The 25,208-nt window shown below is 44.2% G+C and overlaps 2 protein-coding genes across 2 annotated transcripts in view; one reads left to right on the top strand and one right to left on the bottom strand.

Moving 5' to 3' along the window:
• The window catches only part of LOC105910950 (growth arrest-specific protein 7-like), a 40,015-nt gene extending 27,822 nt beyond the window's left edge, over positions 1 to 12,193 (top strand). Inside the window, exons 10-14 of the mRNA XM_031576630.2 lie at positions 1,118 to 1,249; positions 2,443 to 2,566; positions 7,615 to 7,694; positions 7,800 to 7,898; positions 12,080 to 12,193. Of these exons, the coding sequence (XP_031432490.1) occupies positions 1,118 to 1,249; positions 2,443 to 2,566; positions 7,615 to 7,694; positions 7,800 to 7,898; positions 12,080 to 12,193 (549 nt within the window). The remainder of the gene's footprint in view (positions 1 to 1,117; positions 1,250 to 2,442; positions 2,567 to 7,614; positions 7,695 to 7,799; positions 7,899 to 12,079) is intronic.
• A 3,687-nt stretch (positions 12,194 to 15,880) lies between these two features.
• Positions 15,881 to 18,527, bottom strand: rcvrna (recoverin a). The gene is made up of 3 exons (XM_012839716.3): positions 17,882 to 18,527; positions 17,241 to 17,352; positions 15,881 to 17,007 (listed from the first exon to the last, which is right to left on the bottom strand). Exons 1-3 carry the CDS (start codon positions 18,260 to 18,262, stop codon positions 16,892 to 16,894), a joined length of 609 nt encoding a protein of 202 aa, XP_012695170.1. The 5' UTR covers positions 18,263 to 18,527; the 3' UTR covers positions 15,881 to 16,891.
• Between the last annotated feature and the right edge of the window lie 6,681 nt (positions 18,528 to 25,208).

Below are 25,208 nucleotides of genomic sequence, written 5' to 3'. Positions count from 1 at the left end.
ACATTAAGCGTCAAGCCTTCTCTAGTATCCGAAGGCTTCTCAATAACTCATGTAGATGAGATGATGTAGCCATCAAAGTGACTTCTTATCTGTGGAAATGAGTTTAGTGTGCATCTAGTGTACATTAACAACATCTAATTAGTAACTGATCTCTCTTTGACATATGCATGCTGTCTCTCTTTTTCTCTCTCCTTCTTTCTTTCTTCTCTTTCTCCATCTCTCCCTCTCTCTCTTTCTCACTCAGATACATTCCCACTCAATATTAAAACCTGTGTAAGGTGCAGTTTGATGTTGACAACCCGCTCAGAATGTATTGCACGTGCAGTCACACTTGTGGCGTGTTCTTGTCAAACTGCCCACACCTTCTCAGGGAATGTGTTTTCAGATGTGTTAAAGAAAGTGTTGAATTGCTCTGCACATGAATTTTCTTAGCAAGTCCACATTCCCGTGTCATAGTGCATTTAAAGTTTTCTCTTCCGGGGGATTCATTGTGAACCAAGTCATGACAAAGAGCAGCGGTCGCTCACTCTCAAAGCAGTGCAATTACTGCTGAAACAGAAATGCGGTCCTTAGTCTAAACACAATGCTTTCCCCAAAGCAGACGAAGCTCAAACTCAGCTCCAAATGTCTAAGACATTATGTCTTAGGAGAAGCACTCAGTCACACACACACACACACACACACACACACACGCACAAACACACACTCAGACACAAACACACACACAAACACACACTCAGAGACACGCACGCACAAACACACACTCAGACACACACACACACACACACACACATACACACACAAACACACACTCAGACACACACACACACACACACACGCACAAACACACATACACACACACATACACACACAAACACACACTCAGACACACATGCACGAACGCACAAACACACACTCAGACACACACGCACGAACACACAGGCCAAACATGTTTTCTTGTGTCCTCAAACCGAGCAAAGGGACTTGTTAAGTGCGACAGCCAATACGTGTACGTGCGCGCGCGCGTGTGTGTGTGTTTATATCCGTGTGTATGTATGTGTGTGTTTGCATCTGTGCATGTGTGTGCCAATGTCATGGGTTGTGTGTTTTCCCACAGCTCCAGAGTGAAGTGGAGAAGCCCTTGCTGATCTTCCGCGGGGACAATTTCAAGAAGGACATGAAGAAGTACGAGCACAACATCGCCGACCTCAGGAAGCAGCTCCTCAGTCGCTACGCCGGCGTGGAGAAGGTGCGTGTTCCCGTTTCAGTCACGTGTGCGCCGTCAATCGAAAAACTACACCTGCTTCTGCTGAAAAGTGGGTGGAATTCTCTTCTAGTTTACAACTGCGCCAGTCCTCAGTGGTGCATTAGACTTGTAACCCAGAGGTGTAAAGGAGACAAACGTGGTGAAATATGGGCTTAAATGTGAGTGGAATCGATTACAGCTTGACTGGCATTCGTGATTTCTCTTCTTAACCCCAAGGATTGATGATCTTTGGCTGAATGAACAGACATACAGAAAGTAGGGGTGTGTCTTAGATGAAAGGTTTGTAGCCATTGTCTTGCTGCCATTTGCTTTCAACATGTTTCAACAAGTTGTCACCAGACTGTGAACTTCAAAGAGTAGTAGCTAGGGAAGAATCAGGTTTGCCTTTTACCAGTCTTGATTACAGTTCTTTTTAGTTTTTCCCATGATGCCATTCTAAATTGAGAATGTGTCGATCACAACCAAACCAAGAGGAGATCTCTGTAGGCTGCCTGTCCCAGCTCATCACGCTTCTGTCTGTAACACCTGATTCACGCTGCGCCGCTAACGCGCGCTAGTCTCATTAAGCAGTTTGATCCTGTTCTCACCGTGGGCCACAGAGTCACACAAGAGAGGCTGTGATTGTGGGTAGTGAACAGGTCATTAGGTGCCTGGAGACTAGGGGGTCCACAGAGACATGGGCACAGGCTGAGTCCTACTCGCACTGCTGTCTCCGGCACCAACTCAGGACTCCCGTGACTAAGCCATGATGACGGTGAACACATTGGAATTGTACGTTTTAATCGCCAGTGACAGTGTTCCAAAGAACATTATCTGCCAGGCATTCATGAAATAACGTAATCTAAGCTGCCTCAGTCTAGGTCGTCATGGTTCAGGAGCGTGGAGTTCCATGGGAAATAGAGTCTTACTTGCACCGGTCACTTCATCCTGGTGGCTTTAATTGTGTTAAGCCTCACTTGAGTGTAGTGTAGTATAGTGAGTGATTATAGTGTAATGTAGTGAGTGATTATATTCTCATTTTATCTGGAGAACAGTAGGTAGGCTACATGGCATTCATGACCAAAGAACTTTCATGAAGGCTGACTGTGCCGATAGTGGTGCATTGGTCATTGGGAGTGTGTGAGTTCAGGGTGTTCATGCTTAAGCTTTTATCAGCACTTTGTCCCCTCTCTCAGGCCCGTAAAGCACTGGCTGACCGGCAGAAGGACCTGGAGGTGAAGACCCAGCAGCTGGAGATCAAGCTGAGTAACAAGACCGAGGAGGACATCAAAAAGGCCCGCCGCAAGTCCACGCAAGCAGGTGAGACACGTTAGCTGAGCTTTTCAAGAGCTGCAAAGACAAACCCACCCCCAAAAAGCTTTTTTTCTGGTGCCTTTCATTTGAGCGTAGGAGTATGCAGGGAAAGTCCTTGAGGGCTCATCTTCTCACAGATCTGTGCAGGGCTGCTGATGTTGCATTCGCCACCTTGGTAAGAAGAGTGGAGTGAGACAGTCACAATTTAAAGTTAAGAATGAAGTAGCTTAGAAAACACAACTGCTATCTCTGGTACCCCAGACCCACTGCAGGCTTTAATCGTGTATCTGTTTAAGGCTGATGCTTTTTGTTTGTGAATTTGAGTGAATCGTAGCGTGAGATCCAACGAAGCTACATGTATAGTACCACCCCGTGTCAGAAGTTAATCAGCTGACACTCAGCTGAGCAGATCAGACCAATCATGTTTGGAATCACACAAGTTCTAAGCCTATGACAGCATGACCACTCAGCCCAGCTCCTCCTGTGTTTTTGTCTCATTTGTATGGTAAGAAATACAATTCTGCTCAGCTCAGTGAGACTCTTGTACTGCACATCATTATGTTCTAAAGGGGTAATTGAGAAACTACTGATGACTATTACATTAGACAAATGACCTTCTTATAGTATGAACAGTCTTAATGACCATAAAGCTCCTTTGGCCAGGGGCCTCACTCAGCCCAACCCTCTCCATGCACTCCCAGCTCCCATTCCCTTCTGACATCGTGACAGATGACCGTTGTTTACCTCACTCACGTATAGTAATGTGGCCTTAAAGGTGCTTTCAGCGAACTGCTCCTCATGGTCCTCTAGCTGCCTGTTTTGTAGGTGCACTCACAAAAACTCCAGTGTTCGTACACAGGCTATGTAAAAGGGGAAACAAAGTGGCTCAGACATAGACTAGAGTCATAGACTATCCCTGCCAATCAATACTGTTCGATTTAGGTGAAATTTCCTTCTGGAGACCGGAAGGGAAGGATTTCATTTGATTGGCTTCTGAGCTGTTTTGCCAGAATTACGGACTGTACCTTTAAAGCTGAGTAGCCACTGCTGGGTTCATGTCATTTGGGTTCAGGGTTCACACTGCAGCTCTCTGTATAGCCTCCTCAGTTGCCCTGGAACTGTGCCATTCTTCCAAACATACAGTAGGTCTCGAACTTTTAAATGGATGTTTTATTTGAGTGGTCCTGACATTTCCTCTGAGTTTAGCAGTCTGAGACACATGATATGCCGATAATCACTGTGCTGTTCCGAAAACTCTGCAAGACATTTCAACAAATCTCCATTACCTGACTCTGCTGTTACAGCCGATGTGAAACCATTATCATTTTCTCAGTGCGTTTAACAGTGAGGCAGAATGTGTCCGGCTGAACCCTCCAGGCTCCTGCATTGTTATGCTGAGCTGTTTTCACAGTCCACAAACTCAGTCCTATAGCATCCTCATCTCTCTCCTCTCCCTGTTGCTATTTCTCTCTCTCCATGCCTCCCTCTACCTCTCTCACTTTCTCTCTGCTTCTCTCTATCCCCCTCTCTCTAACTCCCCTCCTCTCCTCCTTCCTGCTCACCCCATTCATCTAGCCCCTGGATCGCCTTTCCGCAGGACTAAGCCTCGCTATCGTAGAGAGTGAACTCATCTTTTGTGTTGCATAAGCTGCTTCCCAGAGCCCACTCTTGGCGCAGGCAGGAGCATCTCCCTCTCTCTTCCTCTCGCTCTCTCCCTCTCTTTCTCTCCCTCTCTGTCTCTCTCTCTTGCTTACACTGCTATAAATGAAGTTGGGGGGGGTTCCCGCAGTGTTTTTATGGTCTGGCTGGAGGCGTGATGGACAAGGTGGAAAACAGTGCTGGAATGAGAGAGAGAGAGAGAATGAGTGAGGAGAGAGGAAGAGGGGGCGGAAAAGAGTGAGAGAAAAAAGAGAGACCGAAAGAGTGTGAGAAGTTGAGAGGATGAGAAAGAGAGAGAGAGAGAGAGAGAGAGAGAGAGAAAAGAGATAGAGAGAGAGAGAGAGCGAGAGAGAAAAGAGATAGAGGAGCCCTTGGCAGAGGACCAGACCCCTGCGCTGTAGCGAGCTGAGCCGTAACCGTAGCGGCTCCAAGCGGTGTTGGGAAAGGCTGCGCTGATCTATTTTTACGGTTCTAATGGACCCGGCGGGAGCGGGCCCACTAGCCACGGCCCAGAATGCTAATCTGTTGGCCACCCCCGGCAATGGTGTCAATGCAGGCCCCGTCTCGGGCCGGCCCAGCTCACTGGGGAGCAACAGGAGGAGGAGGAGGAGGAGGAGGAGGAAGAGAAGGAGGAGTCCAGCATGTGGTTCACACGCTCTGATGAGGGGAAACCAGCCCCAGGGGGACAGGGACTGGCGTGGGTGTGGATGTGCTATGTAATAAACACTTGTGTATAAACACACACACACACACACACACACACACACACACACACACAGACAGACACACACACATGTGCACTTGTGTTGTATAAAGACACACACGCACGCACACATGTGCACTTGTGTATAAACACACACAGACACGGACACACACACACATATATGTATGTACACACACACACACACACACACACACACACACACACACACACACACACACACACACACACACACACACAGACACACACACACACACACACAGACACACACACATGTGCACTTGACGACCCACACTTCAAGAGAATGGACTTGTGCAGCAAATTCAGCTCAACAGTAATCCAAACACACACACACACACACACACACACACACACACATTTATATATATATATATCTGTATACACGCTCACACACACATTTATATATATCTGTACACACACACACACACACATACTGTATATGTATGTACACACACATACATGGATGACAGATCTTTATGATGGCAGTACTTAACTTAGCTTAACCACTTAATTTACTTACTTTTCTTCTCATGCGTACATTTTGTACAGAAATATACACCCATGCATGCACAGACACACACGCACACAGACAGTCACACGCAAAGTTGCAGACTCATACACACATACTCCAGTATATCCATGTACATGTTCATTTATCATGCATGTTTTTGCTTTGCACAAGCAGGCATTTCCCATGGGCAGATAATTGGCCAAGGAAACGAGCAGAATTGCAAAACAGTACTGAAACAAACGCTCATTTTCTCTTTTTTTTTCTTTTCCCCACAAATAAGTTCTCACAAAGATCATTAACCCAGAACCCCCTGCCCCTCCCCAAAAGTCCCACAGACAGTGGGGGTAATATTGTGTGTTGTGCAAACTCCTGGCTGCTTCGTCTTTGCAGGAGAGCATCCCCTAGCCCCCAGCAATCTCCCCCCCCCCTATACCCGAACCTCATGACCCCCCCCCCCCCCCCCCCCGGGCTAATGACGAGGGTGTTCTACTCCGCTCTGGAGGGAGACACGGTGGCTAATGACGAGGGTGCTCTACTCCGCTCTGGAGGGAGACACGGTGGCTAATGACGAGGGTGTTCTACTCCGCTCTGGAGGGAGACACGGTGGCTAATGACGAGGGTGTTCTACTCCGCTCTGGAGGGAGACACGGTGGCTAATGACGAGGGTGCTCTACTCCGCTCTGGAGGGAGACACGGTGGCTAATGACGAGGGTGCTCTTACTCCGCTCTGGAGGGAGACACGGTGGCTAATGACGAGGGTGTTTCTACTCCGCTCTGGAGGGAGACACGGTGGCTAATGACGAGGGTGCTCTACTCCGCTCTGGAGGGAGACACGGTGGCTAATGACGAGGGTGTTCTACTCCGCTCTGGAGGGAGACACGGTGGCTAATGACGAGGGTGTTCTACTCCGCTCTGGAGGGAGACACGGTGGCTAATGACGAGGGTGCTCTACTCCGCTCTGGAGGGAGACACGGTGGCTAATGACGAGGGTGCTCTACTCCGCTCTGGAGGGAGACACGGTGGCTAATGACGAGGGTGTTCTACTCCGCTCTGGAGGGAGACACGGTGGCTAATGACGAGGGTGCTCTACTCCGCTCTGGAGGGAGACACGGTGGCTAATGACGAGGGTGCTCTACTCCGCTCTGGAGGGAGACACGGTGGCTAATGACGAGGGTGCTCTGCTCCGCTCTGGAGGGAGACACGGTGGCTAATGACGAGGGTGCTCTACTCCGCTCTGGAGGGAGACACGGTGGCTAATGACGAGGGTGCTCTACTCCGCTCTGGAGGGAGACACGGTGGCTAATGACGAGGGTGCTCTACTCCGCTCTGGAGGGAGACACGGTGGCTAATGACGAGGGTGCTCTACTCCGCTCTGGAGGGAGACACGGTGGCTAATGACGAGGGTGCTCTACTCCGCTCTACTCTACTCCGCTCTGCTGAAACGAATGCATGTCATTAGACAGGGGGTCTGTTTCTCATTTCCATACAGATTAAAATGTGTTCTTATTTCAGACAGGCTGATTTCTGCTCCGTGAATATCCTCTCTTTCCCCCGCACACACACACACACACACACACACACACACATACCCTGTCACTCCCTCTCACTCCCTCTCTCACACATGCTCTCATTCTCTCTATCTCTTTCACACACACACACACACACACACACACACACATACCCTGTCACTCCCTCTCACTCCCTCTCTCACACATGCTCTCATTCTCTCTATCTCTTTCACACACACACACACACACACACACACTCCCTGTCTCTCCCTGTCTCACTCACTCTCTATCTTTAACACGTACTCTTATGTCTTTTTCTATGTCTCTCTCTCTCTCACACACACACACACACACACACACACACACACACACAGAGAGAGAGAGAAAGACTCACACACACATGCTCTTGCTCTGTCACTTTCTTTGTCAATCCCTCACTCTGTTGTTCCCCCTCCACTCGAGCTTGCTGTAATAATGTGTATTGTGTGCTTTAGCATACGCACCAGACACTGCAGTTTAAATGACGTTCTGAAACGAAAAGCAGGCTGCATTCTGTGGCAACAGGCTGCTCCCTAGTGGTGATACAGAGTACTGCCTCACTGCCCTGACCGCTGTGACACTATTCCTTCCACAGGAGATGACCTCATGCGCTGCGTTGACCTCTACAACCAGTCCCAGTCGAAGTGGTTTGAGGAGATGGTCACCTCAAGTTTGGTAAATACAATATACAAATCACTCCTTAGTAGAAAGGATTCTGCCTTGTTTAAACAGCGTGTTTGGGTGGTGGTGTTTCGTTCAGCCTTCTCCTTCCCTCTGCAGGAGCTGGAGCGTCTGGAGGTGGAGCGGGTGGAGATGATCCAGCAGCACCTGCGCCAGTACACCACGCTGAGGCACGAGACGGACATGTTCAAACAGAGCGTGAGTCGAAGCTGCCTCCGTCACACACACGCACGCTGCCTCCGTCACACACACACTGCCTCCGTCACACACACGCTGCCTCCATCACACACGCACGCTTGGAAAATGGAAAAATGATGAAATGAAGTACATCAGTGGAAATAGTATGCCATGAAAAGTTGGTGATCTAGTATTGCATCAGCCATTGTAAAGTGTAAAATGTAAACCAAATCTTTTGGTTCAGTCTGAGGTGGCATTAGAGAATAGGCAGGAACCCCAAGCAGACAAATTGCTGCTGCTATTATTACTATTACTTGCTGCAATTTGAGACATATAAATTCAGCACTTAAGACTGAAAATTCTGCAAATCACACTGAACAATCACTGCTTCTCACTGAACAATGTGCTGCTATTATTACTGTTGTTTATATCGGGGCATGCTGCAGTTTTGGGCCCACTTAGCCACCTTGTTTATCTTTCAGATTTGTACAGTCTTATTCCTATTACACACTCTGCTCACTTTATACTGATTATTTATGTGCGGTCACCTGAACTGAGGCCTGAGTACCTCATTTCGTTCCATGAACAACATGTTCTGTAATAACAATACAACATCCTAACCCTTATCCTAACACTGTGTAAATACTGCTGTGTTAGACAGGCTTCTGTCTCAAATGGTGTGCAGAAAAGCCATTCAACAGAAAGTCAGTCGCCATCGGCCAGATCTCTTAGGCGTTATTTGCGGAGGCTTACAGTGATCGTCGCGTAGACATCCACAGATAAAGCAGCCAAGCCTAGCGCGTATCTGAACCATAGTCTCTGTACCCCTGATGCAATGCAATCAGGGATGAAATGCCACACGTCAGCCCATCTCTTGGCCCCTATATTGGTTCTGTTCTGACTCGAGTCAGTCGAGACTCGAGTTCTGAGACGGGGACCGGGAGAAACCCAGTCCAAGGCTGCTGACTCACTGATGCGGTTTACATCATGAGGATCTCCTCAGACTCACACACAAATGTGGTTTACATCATGAGGATCTCCTCAGACTCACACACTGATGTGGTTTATGAGGATCTCCTCAGACTCACACACTGATGTGGTTTAAATCATGAGGATCTCCTCAGACTCACACACTGATGTGGTTTATGAGGATCTCCTCAGACTCACACACTGATGTGGTTTACATCATGAGGATCTCCTCAGACTCACACACTGATGTGGTTTATGAGGATCTCCTCAGACTCACACACTGATGCGGTTTACATCATGAGGATCTCCTCAGACTCACACACTGATGTGGTTTATGAGGATCTCCTCAGACTCACACACTGATGTGGTTTATGAGGATCTCAGACTCACACACTGATGCGGTTTACATCTCCTCAGACTCACACACTGATGCGGTTTATGAGGATCTCAGACTCACACACTGATGCGGTTTACATCATGAGGATCTCAGACTCACACACTGATGCGGTTTATGAGGATCTCCTCAGACTCACACACTGATGCGGTTTATGAGGATCTCCTCACACTCACACACTGATGTGGTTTATGAGGATCTCCTCAGACTCACACACTGATGCGGTTTACATCATGAGGATCTCCTCACACTCACACACTGATGCGGTTTATGAGGATCTCATCAGACTCACACACTGATGCGGTTTATGAGGATCTCCTCAGACTCACACACTGATGCGGTTTACATCACGAGGATCTCCTCAGACTCACACACTGATGTGGTTTAAATCATGAGGATCTCCTCAGACTCACACACTGATGTGGTTTACATCATGAGGATCTCAGACTCACACACTGATGCGGTTTATGAGGATCTCCTCAGACTCACACACTGATGTGGTTTACAGTGGAGGATCTCCTCAGACTCACACACTGATGTGGTTTATGAGGATCTCAGACTCACACACTGGTGTGGTTTACAGTGGAGGATCTCCTCAGACTCACACACTGATGTGGTTTACATCACGAGGATCTCTTCAGACTCACACACTGATGCGGGTTACAGTGGAGGATCTCCTCAGACTCACACACTAATGCGGTTTACATCACGAGGATCTCTTCAGACTCACACACTGATGCGGTTTATGAGGATCTCCTCACACTCACACACTGATGCGGTTTACATCATGGGAATCTCCTCAGACTCACACACTGATGTGGTTTATGAGGATCTCCTCACACTCACACACTGATGCGGTTTACATCACGGGAATCTCCTCAGACTCACACACTGATGCGGTTTATGAGGATCTCATCAGACTCACACACTGATGCGGTTTACATCATCATCTCCTCAGACTCACACACTGATGCGGTTTACATCATGAGGATCTCCTCAGACTCACACACTGATGCGGTTTATGGGAATCTCCTCAGACTCACACACTGATGCGGTTTATGGGAATCTCCTCAGACTCACACACTGATGTGGTTTAGAGGATCTCAGACTCACACACTGATGCGGTTTAGAGGATCTCAGACTCACACACTGATGCGGTTTACATCATGAGGATCTCCTCAGACTCACACACTGATGTGGTTTACATCATCAGAATCAGAATCAGGTTTTATTGGCCAAGTAAGTTTGCACAAACAAGAAATTTGACTTGGTAAAATGACTCTCAGTGTGCTTACACAAAATATACAACACAATACAATACAATGCAATACAAACAAACAAACAGTGCAACAGTGCAATGGGCTAAGGAGTTTAAAAAAGTATGTACAAGGCGGAATGGCTATATACAGTATCATGAGGATCTCCTCAGACTCACACACTGACTGCTCTGCTCAGAGCTTCCAGAGTCATCTTTTAGAGAAGGGGATCTCCTCCGCAGATCTCCCAAAACTCTAACGAGAGCATCCGCTACCACACCAGAGAGAAAATGTCTGATGACGCATTTCTGAGCATCAGCGGCCCTCGCACATGTAACCCCTCTGAATTTGTCTGCGTTGTGTAGTTTTTTCATAGAGAAAGCCAGGAGACGTGGGTGAAGTTCTCCAGTTTATTCACCTGGCACAAACAATATTACGGGACTCCTTAGCACAGCAGCATGGGACACCTTACAGTATGCTAATCTAAGAGGGAGATTAAACATTAGCTATTCGCACATGTGATTTTAAACTTCGATTAATATATACATTCAGAGGTGCATAATTACTAAACCAAACACACTATTTACATGAGGATAGAATGTGGAACACCTCTCTATAATCAGTATGGATTTAATACATTCAGTCATTGTATTCTAAAATAATAATGTAGGAGCTCTCTTTATGCACAACTCACCGTGACTCTATATCCCCGAACTCTGAGGAGAGCCACTCTGTACAACATGCATAACCCCTAGAGGCCACTATTTCCCCAACAACATGACTTATGCACATGCTCAGTGTGATTAAATAGCACAAAAAGGATGCAAGTGGAAGAAACCAAATCTTCACTGTTACACACACACAGCTCCCCACACACACACTGCTCCCCACACACACACTGCTCCCCACACACACACTGCTCCCCACACACACACAGCTCCCCACACACACACTGCTCCCCACACACACACTGCTCCACACACACACTGTTCCACACACACACTGCTCCCCACACACACACTGCTCCCCACACACACATTGCTCCCCACACACACATTGCTCCCCACACACACATTGCTCCACACACACACATTGCTCCCCACACACACACTGCTCCCCACACACACACAGCTCCCCACACACACACTGCTCCCCACACACACACTGCTCCCCACACACACACTGCTCCCCACACACACACTGCTCCCCACACACACACAGCTCCCCACACACACACTGCTCCCCACAGACTTCTCCACACAGACTCAGCTCGCTTTCCGCTCTCACTGTTGGCGTGGGCTGATTTACTGCAGCGCTGCTTCGCTGTCCTGCTGCGCTGAAAGCATAACTAATGAGCACTTATTCACTGATTACTTGATTAGTTCCTAGGTCACCTTGGGGTTTGTCTTGACTCTGTTTTTCCAGAGCGTCTAATGCTTTCCCCAGAACTGACTACAGGGTTGCCGAGCTGTCTCCCTTGTCAGTATTTAATAATGATTGATTGACTGACTCACTGACTGACAGACAGGTTGATTGATTGATTGATTTATTAATTCATGTATTGGTTGCCTGTGTGTTGACAGACTCTGGAGCCGGTTGACCAGCTCCTGCGGAGTGTGGACCCAGCCAGAGACAGAGAGCTGTGGGTGCAGGAGCACAAGACAGGCGATGTGAGGCCCGTGGACATGGACATTTAGTGGCCTGCTGGTACCACAAACCTGCCAGTCGGGTCAAATTGGGATTTTGGTGTGCATGAGTGGCTAAGACCCACGCAAGTACCCCCCTTCCTCCCCTTCCTCCTCCTCAGATCCCCCCTCCTCGCCCCCCCCCCCCCCCATTCACTGCTCTCTCTACTCTAATCATCCATGGCATCCACCGGTGTCAGCATGGACTTCACCTCCCATAATACATCTAGTGATGGAGCGGACAGCAGCAGCATTTAGATGCGGAGCGAAGGGCGCCCCCTGCAGGACTGACCATGCAGCTGATTTCACTGGTATTAAGGCGATGCCTTGGCATCATGCTTCTGTGTAAATGCCAATAGTCGAAACCCCACTCTTTTCATTTCAAGTATTTACTCAAGGGCCTCTCCTTCTAAATAACCTTGATTTTTTTATCTCATTCTTTTTTCTTTGTTACTTCCTTTTTCTCATTCTCTCTTTCTTTCTTTCTTTCTGACGTTCTTTTTTCTTTGTTTTCTTTCAGTCCACACTTCTTTGACATACATGACACTGCATCTCTCCATCCAGTGATAATGTTGCTGAGAAAATGAAAGTGAACTTAACAGAACTTCCATGTTTTGAATACATGTTTTGGGTGTCATATCAACACTTTTTTGTCAACATCGCTGACTAAATTTTAAATTTTAAATTTCGCACATTAGTTATCTGAGACACTCCTCCTACAGCAGAATAGACACCATCAGATAAAACACATTGATATAAAATTGAGTGGTCTGGCGCAACTGTTCAGAAAACAGTCAGTACAGAATTAAACCTTGTTTGATAGAAGTGAACTATGAATATCAAAAGAACATTCTGCATGAATATTATATATTTATATAGATTAAATTTACTGAAGATGTATAAGACTTTTTCAATAGAGGAATGTACAGTACGTGAGATTTTGTTGGAAAATGACTAAAACATTTGTGAACGGTTTATGTAGTTTAGTGTTTTAACTGATATTTGACACCTACGTAAATTCTGTTACATTCTTTTACTAATTGATGCCCTTCTGAACCCTGGCCACCCAAATATGAATCTCAAACCTAAATCAAGCACAGGGGGTTTGTATGTGCCGTGTGTATGTGACAATTTAGCGGGCTGTCACTTCTTACCTGTCTCCCAGATTAAGCTTGAACAAAACCAGACCTTTGAGATGTGTACCTGTTAGGAAACCTTTAGGAAACAGGACTGTGGCCCAAGCTGATATTCTGAGTCCAGATATTGGTACCCCAATAACCCAGTACATAGCTAGCTTCCTCAGCCGCCCTAGATGAACTGTGTGGCCCTTCGGCAGTCGGCCTGTATGGCTGGTCAGAGTGTAAAATACTGACCGCTGAAGGTGGAGGTTTTTTTATCCATCTTTTGGGAGGATGCCACCCTCACCAGGCCACGTTTCAGGAGAGACCATGATAATACCCAGCGGCAGCGCCACCTCGCTGCACAGTCTGCTGAGAGGCCTCTCGTGTGAAGACCTCCTAAGGTGCCAGGTTCAGCATAGGGGTCTCCTTATCCCAGATCAAAGTTTAAAGTTCAAAGGTTAATAGTGCAGCAGATGTCACTGAAAATGGCGGCTTTTGTTACAATGTACACCTTTTAGTGCCTAAAGGTCAAACGCCTTGGAATGTTTGTGAAATAATCCATGTCATAGCTATATAATCGATATTTGTATGTATTTGTAAATACAGTTTGTGCTTTATTTAGTTTGATTCATTTTTTTGTTTTGTTTTTTATTTGTTTATTCTTTTCAGAGGGGTGTGCTCTTAGCATACATGTTCTATACATTCCATTATATAAATTCTATAAATTAGGTATATTCATTGTCTGTTATTATTGCTATTACCATTACTAGAAATTTAACAAAAGAGTGAAATTGGCACACATATTTGTTGCACCAGATAAATCTTAAGTCCATAAAATGTCTGTTTACAAGAAGTCTGTTGAGGTTGGTTTGCTCGAAACATTTATTGTTGCAGCAACGTGTCATTCATCTACCAGAGAATGTGTAGAATGTGTATGCAGACGTCAAATAATGAAAACATGAGAGAATCCCAAATAAATGTGTTCATGTGGAATTGGATTGTTGCGCTGTGGTTGGATGCACTGACGAACAGCACTGAAACAAGCTAAACTGATGTGCTGTGTTGTTTTCGTTGGTTTTACCGTGACATGACAAAAGCGAGAGACAATGAAAACAACATTTCTCTGTGGAACAAAGCTGATCAGAGATGGAATACGCCCATGAGAAAGACACAGTAACACTAGCATAACCATAGCAAGTGACACACACTATCAGGAGTTTTGACACTCGGTGTCCAGTGATGTCAGAATGTCATAACAGTGTGATGCTATGGCAGCGTAGTAGCATGTGGCATACTCTATTGTGACCTCTACAATTATGACACCTGTTGTCATAGTTGCCAGAAATGGTACCATGACACTGTCAAGTCAGGACAGAATATCTGCCATAGCACATTTATGACATGATTATGTCAGTCTTATGACATGGCCCTCAAGTTAGCAGAGTTGCATGTGTGGAAGTCTGACTGTATGTGTGAGCTTCAGTGCTATACTCTGATTCGACATCATCTCCATCGAAACAATACCTCAAAAAGTGTCCCATTATCTAAATTCGGTGCTATTGTGGTTCTATTATCAGTTTATATCGCCTGTATTCTTTTGTGCCTGATTTTTACAGTATGTTGTATATTTATATACAGAGGCTGGCAGCACAACACTATTTAACTGGTTTGAGTTTTGTGTATTTTGGGCATGTTTGAGTTAACTCGTCGTTAACCACTCCCAGTCCAACCTCTCAGAAAGAGAAGAGAGGTTCCTCTGAGTATATCCTCCATGTTGCATTGTTGTGTTGATAAGTGTGGTCAATGATGTGTGGTCTGTGGGTTTTTTGGCTCAGTCGTTCAATTAAATGTATGTGTTTGTAAATGCATTTTTACGAATCTCTGTAAAACGTTGATTTTAAATTGGTGAACGGTCTCCACTCATAACACAGCATTCATTAACTCAAATGTTTACGGAATTGTCAAGTTTGTTTGAAATTTGTCCACAATAAAATGAAAAGAGAAAAAAAAAAAAACATCCTTGTTGATCCTGTGTGTATTTACTGCCAGTCCTCATGTTCCAGGTTGAACGGAAGTCTTATCCTGCGTGGGTAGCCTGACTCTTGTACCTCATTTGATTACAGATCCCTGTGTTTGGTTGGCCATCCTGACAAATGAATAGCCCCTGTGGTTACTTGGGAGTTTCAGGAAATAGGATTTGCCCTCTTAAGCAGATGAAAATCAACGTTTTGGCTTGGCTCTTTCGGCTGATTGCCATTGGCCGTTGGGAGCCACCAAACCAGGACAAGCATTAGCGTAGACCAGTTACCCTTCAGATGAATAAGCCTGGTATTTTTGGCCTAACTCCAAAAGCTTCAGTAAAGCCTAGATCCTTTGTTGAAGAGATATCGCATATAAGAACCTCAGTACATATTGACGCTCACCTTGGCTTAGAACATCTTTCTTTCCAGTCGGAGGCAATCAAATTAACTCTAGAAGTAAATAATTCAGTCTATCAGATAACCAGCATGTAAGGTATGCATCTAGCTCAATCTCAGCTTTGCAGCAGTTTCTTGACTCAGACCAGAAATAAATGGAATTAAATTACATTTTGTTTATTAAAAGCAAAATTTGTAGATCCAAAAAAACTGATAAAAAGTTAACACATCTTCACTTAACATGTGACCAGAGGTTCTTTGGGGACCAAAACTACAGCACTGTAGACTGTGAATGGAATTACTTAGTGTATGAAACGTGACGAGATTTCCATCCTTTCACCTGAAGTGTAGTTTTTTGCCAACGGTTTATGTCACCAAAGCAAAACACACAAGCCTTCCATTGGTAATGTCTAAAAGGCAAGTAATGTCGAATGACTGAGGCAGAGGTGCAGAGATTTGCATGTACGTAACCAGTCAATACCGTCATCTCAGAACCCAACGGGATCTTAAATATGCTGGATTAAAGAGGGTTGTTCTAGGTTAGCCTGCTGACAGCAAATCTCTATGGAAATAGACCTACAAAGCTCACTTCATAACATAACAAAACAATCGGTTACAGGAGCAAATCTCTCACACACACACACACCCACAAAACAACAACATAATAAGCTATCTATTCAGTACAATTACACGAAACCATTGCCCATAATGATCTAAAATGACATAGATTCTAAGAGAATTCATAAGAATAAGGGTAATTGATAACCACAGCAGAACACCGGCTCTATTGAGGATTTGTCTTGTATTGTTGTTACAGGTAGCAATCACAGTAGTGGTCTGAGGTCTCGGTAAGCGCTCAGTCAACTGAAATCTAGTTTGAACTGAACTCCATTGATTGGTTAGGACCTCTGCCCTGGGTTTGCCGGCTGTCCTTTCGTGCCATGGTCGAACCGCGACTAGACTGGAACTTTGTGCTACGTTGAAAAAAAATAATTAACACGGACACGATTATTGTGTTCAGCCTTGCACATATCCAGGTCCCTGATCAGTGAAGAGAGACAGGGTGTGTATATGTGTATGTATGTGTTTTCTGTGTGTAAACAATGAGGCTTTGAACAGTCTTCACAGTAGAGATGGACTAGAGTGATCCATGGCATCCATTAAACATTTGACTATTTCTTTTCCTTCAGTTTGTCTCTGATCTTCTGCGGCTCATCGTACTGCATCAACCGGAGGATGTCGACGTTGTCCATCACGCCCTGTATGAACTCCCCCTCTTTAATTTTATCTGTGATAAAGTATGAAAATTAGATTATTAGGACTATTATTCATACTGTTAGGACTACTGAGTAAAGTTGAGCTGGAAAACCTGGAGGGTTCTGAATCAAAACTGTTTAAACAGTATAGAACGCATACGTACATGTTATATCACATATAAAACTATCTTCATTATTCTGATCAGTATAATTGTCAGCCTTGGGGCTGCATTACATCAAGCTAATACTCAATACTCAAAATTACCACTTTCATCCTTTCCGAAATAGTTCCAGATTTTGTTTGTTCGTTTTTCGGGCGTGCTTTCGTCGTCTGGAAGATGTTTTTGGTCCTCAGAGGGAGTCATGTTGAATATTGCCTGCGTCAAAACACAACGTGACAATCACTCGCTGTCACATGGGTCAAATGGCAGCTGATTCAGCCATCTAATATGAAGAACACAGCAAGAAAATAATCCACCTTGAGCCTAGGCTGCCACTCGCTAAGAGATTGAATTAATTAGCTGGTTAAGCACTTCTTCTCTTGAGCATCTTTACTGTCAGTGACCTAAATCTGGACTGGTGGATGCCATGTCCTATTGCTGTATCTATGAAAAGAGGTCCAACTGGAACCTTCCTTCTCATCCCCCACTTATACAACTGTATAATATTTCTTAATTTTCATTGCCCAGTTATACTATAGTATATTCCAGAACCACATCTGTTATTATCTTAACTGTTATTGTTCACTGAAGTGAAAACTGTAATTTAATCATCAGTGATGACTTTGATGGTGTAGATTATTTACATATAGGCAGAAAGCAGTATTGCACACCAATACCTGTCAAGTCATCAGTCCAGTAGTACAGCCTGATAGTGTTGTGTTATTCTCTGTCCCGTCCCTCTTACCGTGACAATATCCTGGATCTCGTTTTTACTAATGGTGCCGTTGCCGTCGACATCATACAGCGAGAAGGCCCACTCCAGCTTCCGTGTGGTCTTTCCGGACGAGGTGAGGTGCAGGGCCACAATGTACTCCTTAAAGTCCAGTGTGCCATCGGCATTGGTGTCGAAGCTGCGGAAGACGTGCCGCGCGTAGTCGGTGGAGTCGGCGTCCGGGAAGAAGCTGGCGTAAATGCCCTCAAACTGCTCCTTGGTGATACGCCCGCTGGGGCACTCCTTGAGGAAGGTCTGGTACCAAGTGACGAGCTCGGACTCGCTGTACTTGGTGTTCAGTTTCAGGTCCTCCAGGATTTCCTTGGACAGGGCGCCACTCTTGCTGTTTCCCATCCTTCCTGTAGTTCTGAGTTCTGTTTTTTTTTTTTGTGGGAGGAGGGTGGCTTCTCGCTGTGCTTCTCTTCCTGTCCCTTCTCTCTCGCTCTCTCTCTCTCTCTCGCTTTCTCTCTCTGTCCTTCTCTTTCTCTCTCTCTTTCTCTGGCTCTCCCACTCCTTCCTTCCTTACTTCTCACACGTGCATGCTTACTCTCCCACCTGCTGGGTCTGTGTATGAGCCTAGGAGCATCCTGTTCACTCTCCCTGCACCAGTAGCTCTTAGCGCCGAATAGGATTAAGGGTATCTCATTTTAAATCCAGACCAGCTTTCTGGCAGATTAATTAACTGTGTCACACCTGTTGGAGGGCATGCTCTTGTTGTGTTTAGGTGAATGAGTCGACTAAGCACTGGTCAACATTGTCTTTGTTACGACTCAACACAACACAGTGTATATGTTTGCTGTTCAGTATAACATAGGACAAGATGTCACATTGGTTGTGCTAGAGGTTTAACGAGCCTCATGCAATGGCCAGATTTCTGTTCCTCCCATCCCCATGTCCCAACAAACCAGCTGCCCACTGATCTAATCAGAGATCATTACTTACTACGGCATGCCACAGGCTACCCAGGGGAAGGGATTGTGGGGTCACTGTATTCGGTGCCGATGCTCATGACAGACTCACCACACACATTGTCTCAGTGTGATTTAAAGAAAAATCTGTCTGGCAATTTCAAAACAACAAATTGAAACATGTTAAACAGAAACAGATTGGTTGATAGGTAAATGGTGTAACATTTCCCAGGGAGGGGATCATTTACACTCACTCTCTCGCTCTCTCTCTCTCTCTCTCTCTTTCTCTCTCTCTCTCTCTCTCTCTCTCTCTGTCTCTCTCTTTCACACACAAACACAAACACACACACACACACACACACACACACACATATACACACCAGCACACACACACACACATGCCCTTATTCACAAACACACACACACACACACGCACACACACACACACACACACACACACACACATATCCAGTTGTTTCTGCTACTGTGTGCAGTAACCAAAACACTGCAAGATGAGTCCCAGGCGAGCCATGCTGTCGGGGTAATTGGACTACTGCGAGAGTAGGTAATTAAGACATGGCTTGGAAGAGGCACATGTTGTCAACAAGGCTGTTCTAATCCCGCACACAACCACTTCTCCTCGTTTACAGAAATTAATTTGGTGCGGTGGACTGAGCTGACGTGTGCTTACGCAATAGGAACAGGCTTGGTGGGCAGCTTGCTTGCTGTTTGGTTGCTTGGCAGAGCTTGACATTGGCAGGATTGAATTATGTCATGGTTGACATAAATGGTATATCACTTTCACGACTATTAAAGGCTTATTTAACATCAAATCGATTTAAGTAAAATCTAGCAGAAATCAAATTCACACAAATTTTCCTGTTAAAGTGACTATTATCAAGACATATTTCACATGCACATCACATGCACATCTACTTCTAGTGGCCGATATATTCAATGCCATATATGCAGTTTTAATAATTAATAATTTCAATTAATATAATTCATCAGACTTTGTCATAGCCACACAAGGAGGTTTGTTTAACACTAGTTCAGGCACCTGAGTGATGCTAACACAGACTATTGTTTTCAATGACCATTAAACCCATGAAAGCAATACAAACAGATAAAAAAAGCTTTAACTTTAACTCACAACTCTATGATGTAGTTTTTCAAGTATGTTTTTGAAGGTACCTAGTCTTTCTAACATTGTCATATTCATTTTGCCAACATACATCAACTAGCAAGCCAGCTTGCTTTTATCAGTGCCAACTGTGCTGTTTTGGTCACTGCAAGCCAAGTCTGTTGGCCAGTAGCTAGTTAGCACGCTAATGCCTCTTTATGTTCGATTCTACAATATCTCACTGGTTCCATGAAATGCTGGGGTAGAGAATGCTAACTGGGTCTGGCCTACACAACCTTACGTTCCACTTCCCCCCATAAGGAGTTTTCCACTTGGTGGTCTCTGCCCTAGATTTTTTTTTTTTCTCACATTTGAATGGATCAGTACAGGAAGTTCTGTTACTGGGAGGGACTTTGAAACATGCCCTTCCACTCCAAGAACTTGTAATCATTAACATGATAAGACACTATATACTTTGAATGACGTCAAGGGAATTGAAATACATTATCCTTAAGTGCAGCACTGAATGATGGCATTAACAAATGTCATCGCAATGTTTGATGGTCAGTGCCCCAATGACAACTCTTTATTTCATTCACAGCAGTATTGATCTTAATTCCATTGAGATGTCACAAGGCAGTCATAGTACCACGTATAAAATGTATATAACTTATATATATAGATATTAAAAAATATGAAATAAATATCAATCGGCATGGAACAAAGGGGGAAGTGGGATCAGCATGGTCATCAGAATGAGGGTGTTGGATTGACCAAATTCATTAGCCCAGACATAATAATAATTAATCATTTTCATAGTGAAGTCGCCATCTGACAGGCAGAAGACAGTGGGGTGTCTACGGGCTAGCAGGCTCATATCTGTGTGATGGCCTCTAGGACTCATGCAGCTCTGAGCTCGTGCCGCACCTGATTAGCCCACATCACCTGCTGCTGACACTCCCACGTCAGTGGCCACGACAACAATGGCATAACCAGATTACGGCTGACGACCAATGGGATTCCTTGAATGCGCTTACCTTTAAGAAATGTGACATAACAATACGCATATATACGTCATATATGATAAAAGAATGAACACATGGTATGACATGAAATATGATGAGTCACTAAAAAAACTAAATATGAATTTGAGCCCTACTTCATCCTGTTTCTAACCCTTTGTGAACTGAGCCCCAATACTAATTAACAACTGTTTGACCAATAATCTGAAATAACTCAACTCTTTTGTGTAAATTCAACAGTATTATGTAAATGCCTCAGTACACAAACGATTTGACATCATGTAACCATAGTCTTAGATAATTAAACTCCTCATCTGATAACATGTCCAGTCTGCTGTGTGGCAGAGCGTGGCCATGAAGCCGGCTGTTTCGTCCCAACTGTGTTCATTTGCAAACTGTTCAGCGTCGCCACAGTGCCAGGTCTCTGGCAGTTACATCACACTGTTCATCACATTGACTAGCAGCATGATTTTGGAGATGAACTGGCAGCAAAGGTTTGTCCCCATATTCATGTCCTTGCATCCCTTGTATCAATCAAAGTATTCCACACTGACTTCATTTCTAAGATTTAGCAAATGGCACACTTGGCTCTTGAGAGATTCCAGTCAGAACTAAAGTCTTATGATTTGTGTATATTACTGTAATGTCTTACTATTCTACTCAAATGCCTGTATGTTTCATAGAATTAGAAGTGGGGGAAGCAGATCTCTGTGTGTTCCTGAATGTGCCATTTCTATCTGTGTGCCTCTGTGTTTCTCAGTGATAAGGAGTGGGGTGTTTGGTTATGTCTCGAAGGCCATCGGGTTGTTTAATGAGTGCACCTGAGTGCACATCCTGCTGTGTTGAGCTGGTATCTATATCACACGTTAGAGCTGGACCCAGGGTGGGCACGTCATACAAGGTCTGTGAATAACACCCCCCTCTCCTGTCAGACCTAGGATACTTAAACTGATACCTTCTCTCATCTAGTCAGAAAAGCTGGTGAATCTTCATGTGAAGCCATGCTTTCTCTCTCCTTTGATAAGCATGATTGTAAATAAACCCTTGTTCCTGATTTTTCTACCGTTGTCTGACTGAGGTCTTCATTCCTGTGGTATAAAACAACGAACACTCTCCATAGTGCGACTCTCGGTCTCATCCTCACACAGCATGTGTTTAGCATATCAGCTTAGGCATGATCTTATATGCACCTCCTTAAAAGACATTATCTATGTTTGGATGATAATAATAATAATAATAATAATAATAATACACTTTATCTGTATATCACTTATCATACAAGGAATGCAGCTCAAAGTGCTTTACATATCAACACATAACAAAAATTACAAAATAATAATGGATAAATCAATACAAACAAAGGTAAAAGAGGAAAACATGGAGGATGACATGACTAGAAGAGTAAAATAATAATAAAAAAGCAAGTAAAAGAATAAAACAATTTAAATTAAACATAATTAAAAAGAGTGGATAAAATCAATAAATAATAATAAAAATTAAAACATGTTGCTAATTATAATATTAAAAGGTTATAGGATTATAAAATAATTTTAAGGTTAAAAAGGAATGTTTTAAGTTGCCGTTTAAAAATGTCCACCTAGCCCCACTCTCTAATACTGGATCCTCCTCAGCATCACAGGGCAGTGGAGCAAGAAGGCTGTTGACACATCTGTATTATTCCTGCAGGAAAACAAATAGTGGCCACCGGCCGCACCTGCTCTCACCACATGGCGTGGCGCTGAATGAACCACACATGAGAAAATGACAGTCTAGATACACTACATGTTTGCAACGGTAGTCAGCCTGTGATAGTGTTTCTCAAAAGAGACACTAACACAACACTAAACAGTTTAACACATACTAATGGAAATGTACATCTGCACTGTACTATAAAATCATTTTGGAGATGGCAGTTTACGCTCATCTTGGTATGTCATGGTAAAAGATGAAAACATTAAGAGTGATCATTTCTGTTAAAATTGTAACAGCAAAAATATGTACATAATATATAATACATGATAATATATAATATATGTGATGTTAGTGTTAACTTTCAGTCAGTCATTTCAGAGATATGTGTGCATTTGACAAGCTTTATGTTACAGTAAAGGTCAAAACAGGTCATGCTATATCTACAGCGTGTCATCGAAACCCATGTAGATTATAAGATACTGATTATGCTGAAGTTTCCCTCACTGTTTTTTCATTTGCAGATACAAGACCATAAACATGACTGAAAATCCCCTATCTGTATTTCATCCGAGCTTAAACAAATCAAAAGTCCTTGTACAGGAGCCAGTGAAGCGGGGTTGGCCTTAGCAGGTAACCCTTACATAAAGACATCCTTGTTTTAATGTTCTTTTCTGCCAAAGGCTGGAAAACACCCTGCATTAGAGCAAATTCATTGCACAAATACCTCATAAATCTTAGATTTGATCAAGCACCTGTTCACTGTAATCCAAGTGCACTGGCACACAACAATTCCATTCATCTGTACCTTACTGGGAGATTACATTGTGAGGTTGCATGTAGGCTACTAGTAATATTCAAGCTTCATGCCGGCAGCTGAACTTCACCAAAATACATGTAGCTTTCAGAAAGTCACTATTTACAACCAATGATGACATGGATTTCACACGTAATCTATAAGTCAGAACGGTCGAGAGTCCTCTCGTGACACAAGCCACCTGTTATATATTTATTTACTTATACTGTATATTCGCTTCATAAAATATCACATCAAGGCTCATGTTTCCTGAAGTCTTGCATGATGAATGGGATTAGCTGAGGCCAGAAGAAGGGGGCGATGTATGCCTGGCTTTGCTAGCCAGGGGGAAGATCAGGGCTTGGCCATGCTGGGTAAACATGTTCCATCTGAGGACTACAGATGACAGAGACAAACTGTTGATGTAGCACGCTCCTGGTAATCCATGATGTAAACAAGTCCAAGCGAAGCACAATATTCTCCCAAGAAAAGAGACGCAGGTCTAGGGGTTTTGAGAACCACTAATATATTTGTACCCTCAGAGAAATATGATGTTTTGATCTTTTGAGGACTGATGATTTAGAGGGTAGCAAACACTGTGTATATACTATTTATATTTGGAAAGTGTTGATTATATAGAAATACATGCATATTATATTGGCTGATTGAAGACCAGACACACATGTCACGTCCTGGCTATCTGCAAGGGTTGCTTAGTGCCGAAGGGCCATGGTGCAGTCAAACTGTGACACGACCTCAGCCTGCACTAGGACTTGAGTACCATACTCAGTCAGATAGGCATAATGTTAATGCTAAACACTATGACCTAGAAACATATGCCACATGCTCAGTGTAGGTTAACTGGTCATTCATAATCACTCATGGATTTCATAAAGGTTTCATTGTATTTAACAAAGGGACTGCCCAGAATGAGGTTAATCTGCAGTTCTTTCATCCACGATGGAAGGTAGGCCAAGACTAAGGAGTCTGAAGGACGGTTAGGGCAGGCATCATCAACCCAGCAATGATGGGAGAAGATCCATAAGTGGGAAGTTAGCACATGTTGAAAACAGGAGACCAAGCATCAAGCCTTGAGGTACTCCTGTGGAAATGTAGTGAGATTTAGACCTCGCTCACCAGCATGTGAGTAAGGTTTGAAACCCACAGAGCACACTTCAGAAAGTCTTCACTTCAGAGAGAGTACAACCTCAGGGTTTCAGCCACAGTAAATAGCCGTGTCACTAGAATGTCCGCCTTTGAAACTGGACAGATTCGGATAAAGTAGATGATTCTCTGAGAGGAACTGAGTTGGCTTAGTGCTTGAGCTTTGAGGTGGTAAAACAAGGGCAACCCAAGAGGGAAAACAGAAGAGAGTGTGATCATAATCCTTCATAACCCCTCAAAACCCTTAGAGTTTTCCCAAATCACTAACCACTGTACCATAGCGATTCAAATTTGAAAATAAGGAAACCACTTCATTTGTACATTGACAACATGACTAAGCATTTTGACTGTCTTATTCATAAACAATGACACAAAGACTTTTCAGTCTGATGGCACTGACATGTTCATGGACATAAATATTTACTTTTGAAACATAAACTTAGGATTTTGAGCCAGTTCTAGGCATTTGTAGGTAATATATTGTGTGGTGCTGTTTGAACAAATTGTTTCAGGAAATACACTGTTTTGAAAAGGTTAAGGATGATTCAAGAAATGTATCAAAAGATTTACTTGTCATGTTTTATGCATAGACTTCTAT

The sequence above is a fragment of the Clupea harengus genome, chromosome 1 (assembly GCF_900700415.2).
Source record: "Clupea harengus chromosome 1, Ch_v2.0.2, whole genome shotgun sequence".
Taxonomy (NCBI): domain Eukaryota; kingdom Metazoa; phylum Chordata; class Actinopteri; order Clupeiformes; family Clupeidae; genus Clupea; species Clupea harengus.
This window is presented reverse-complemented; position numbering and strand designations above follow the sequence as displayed.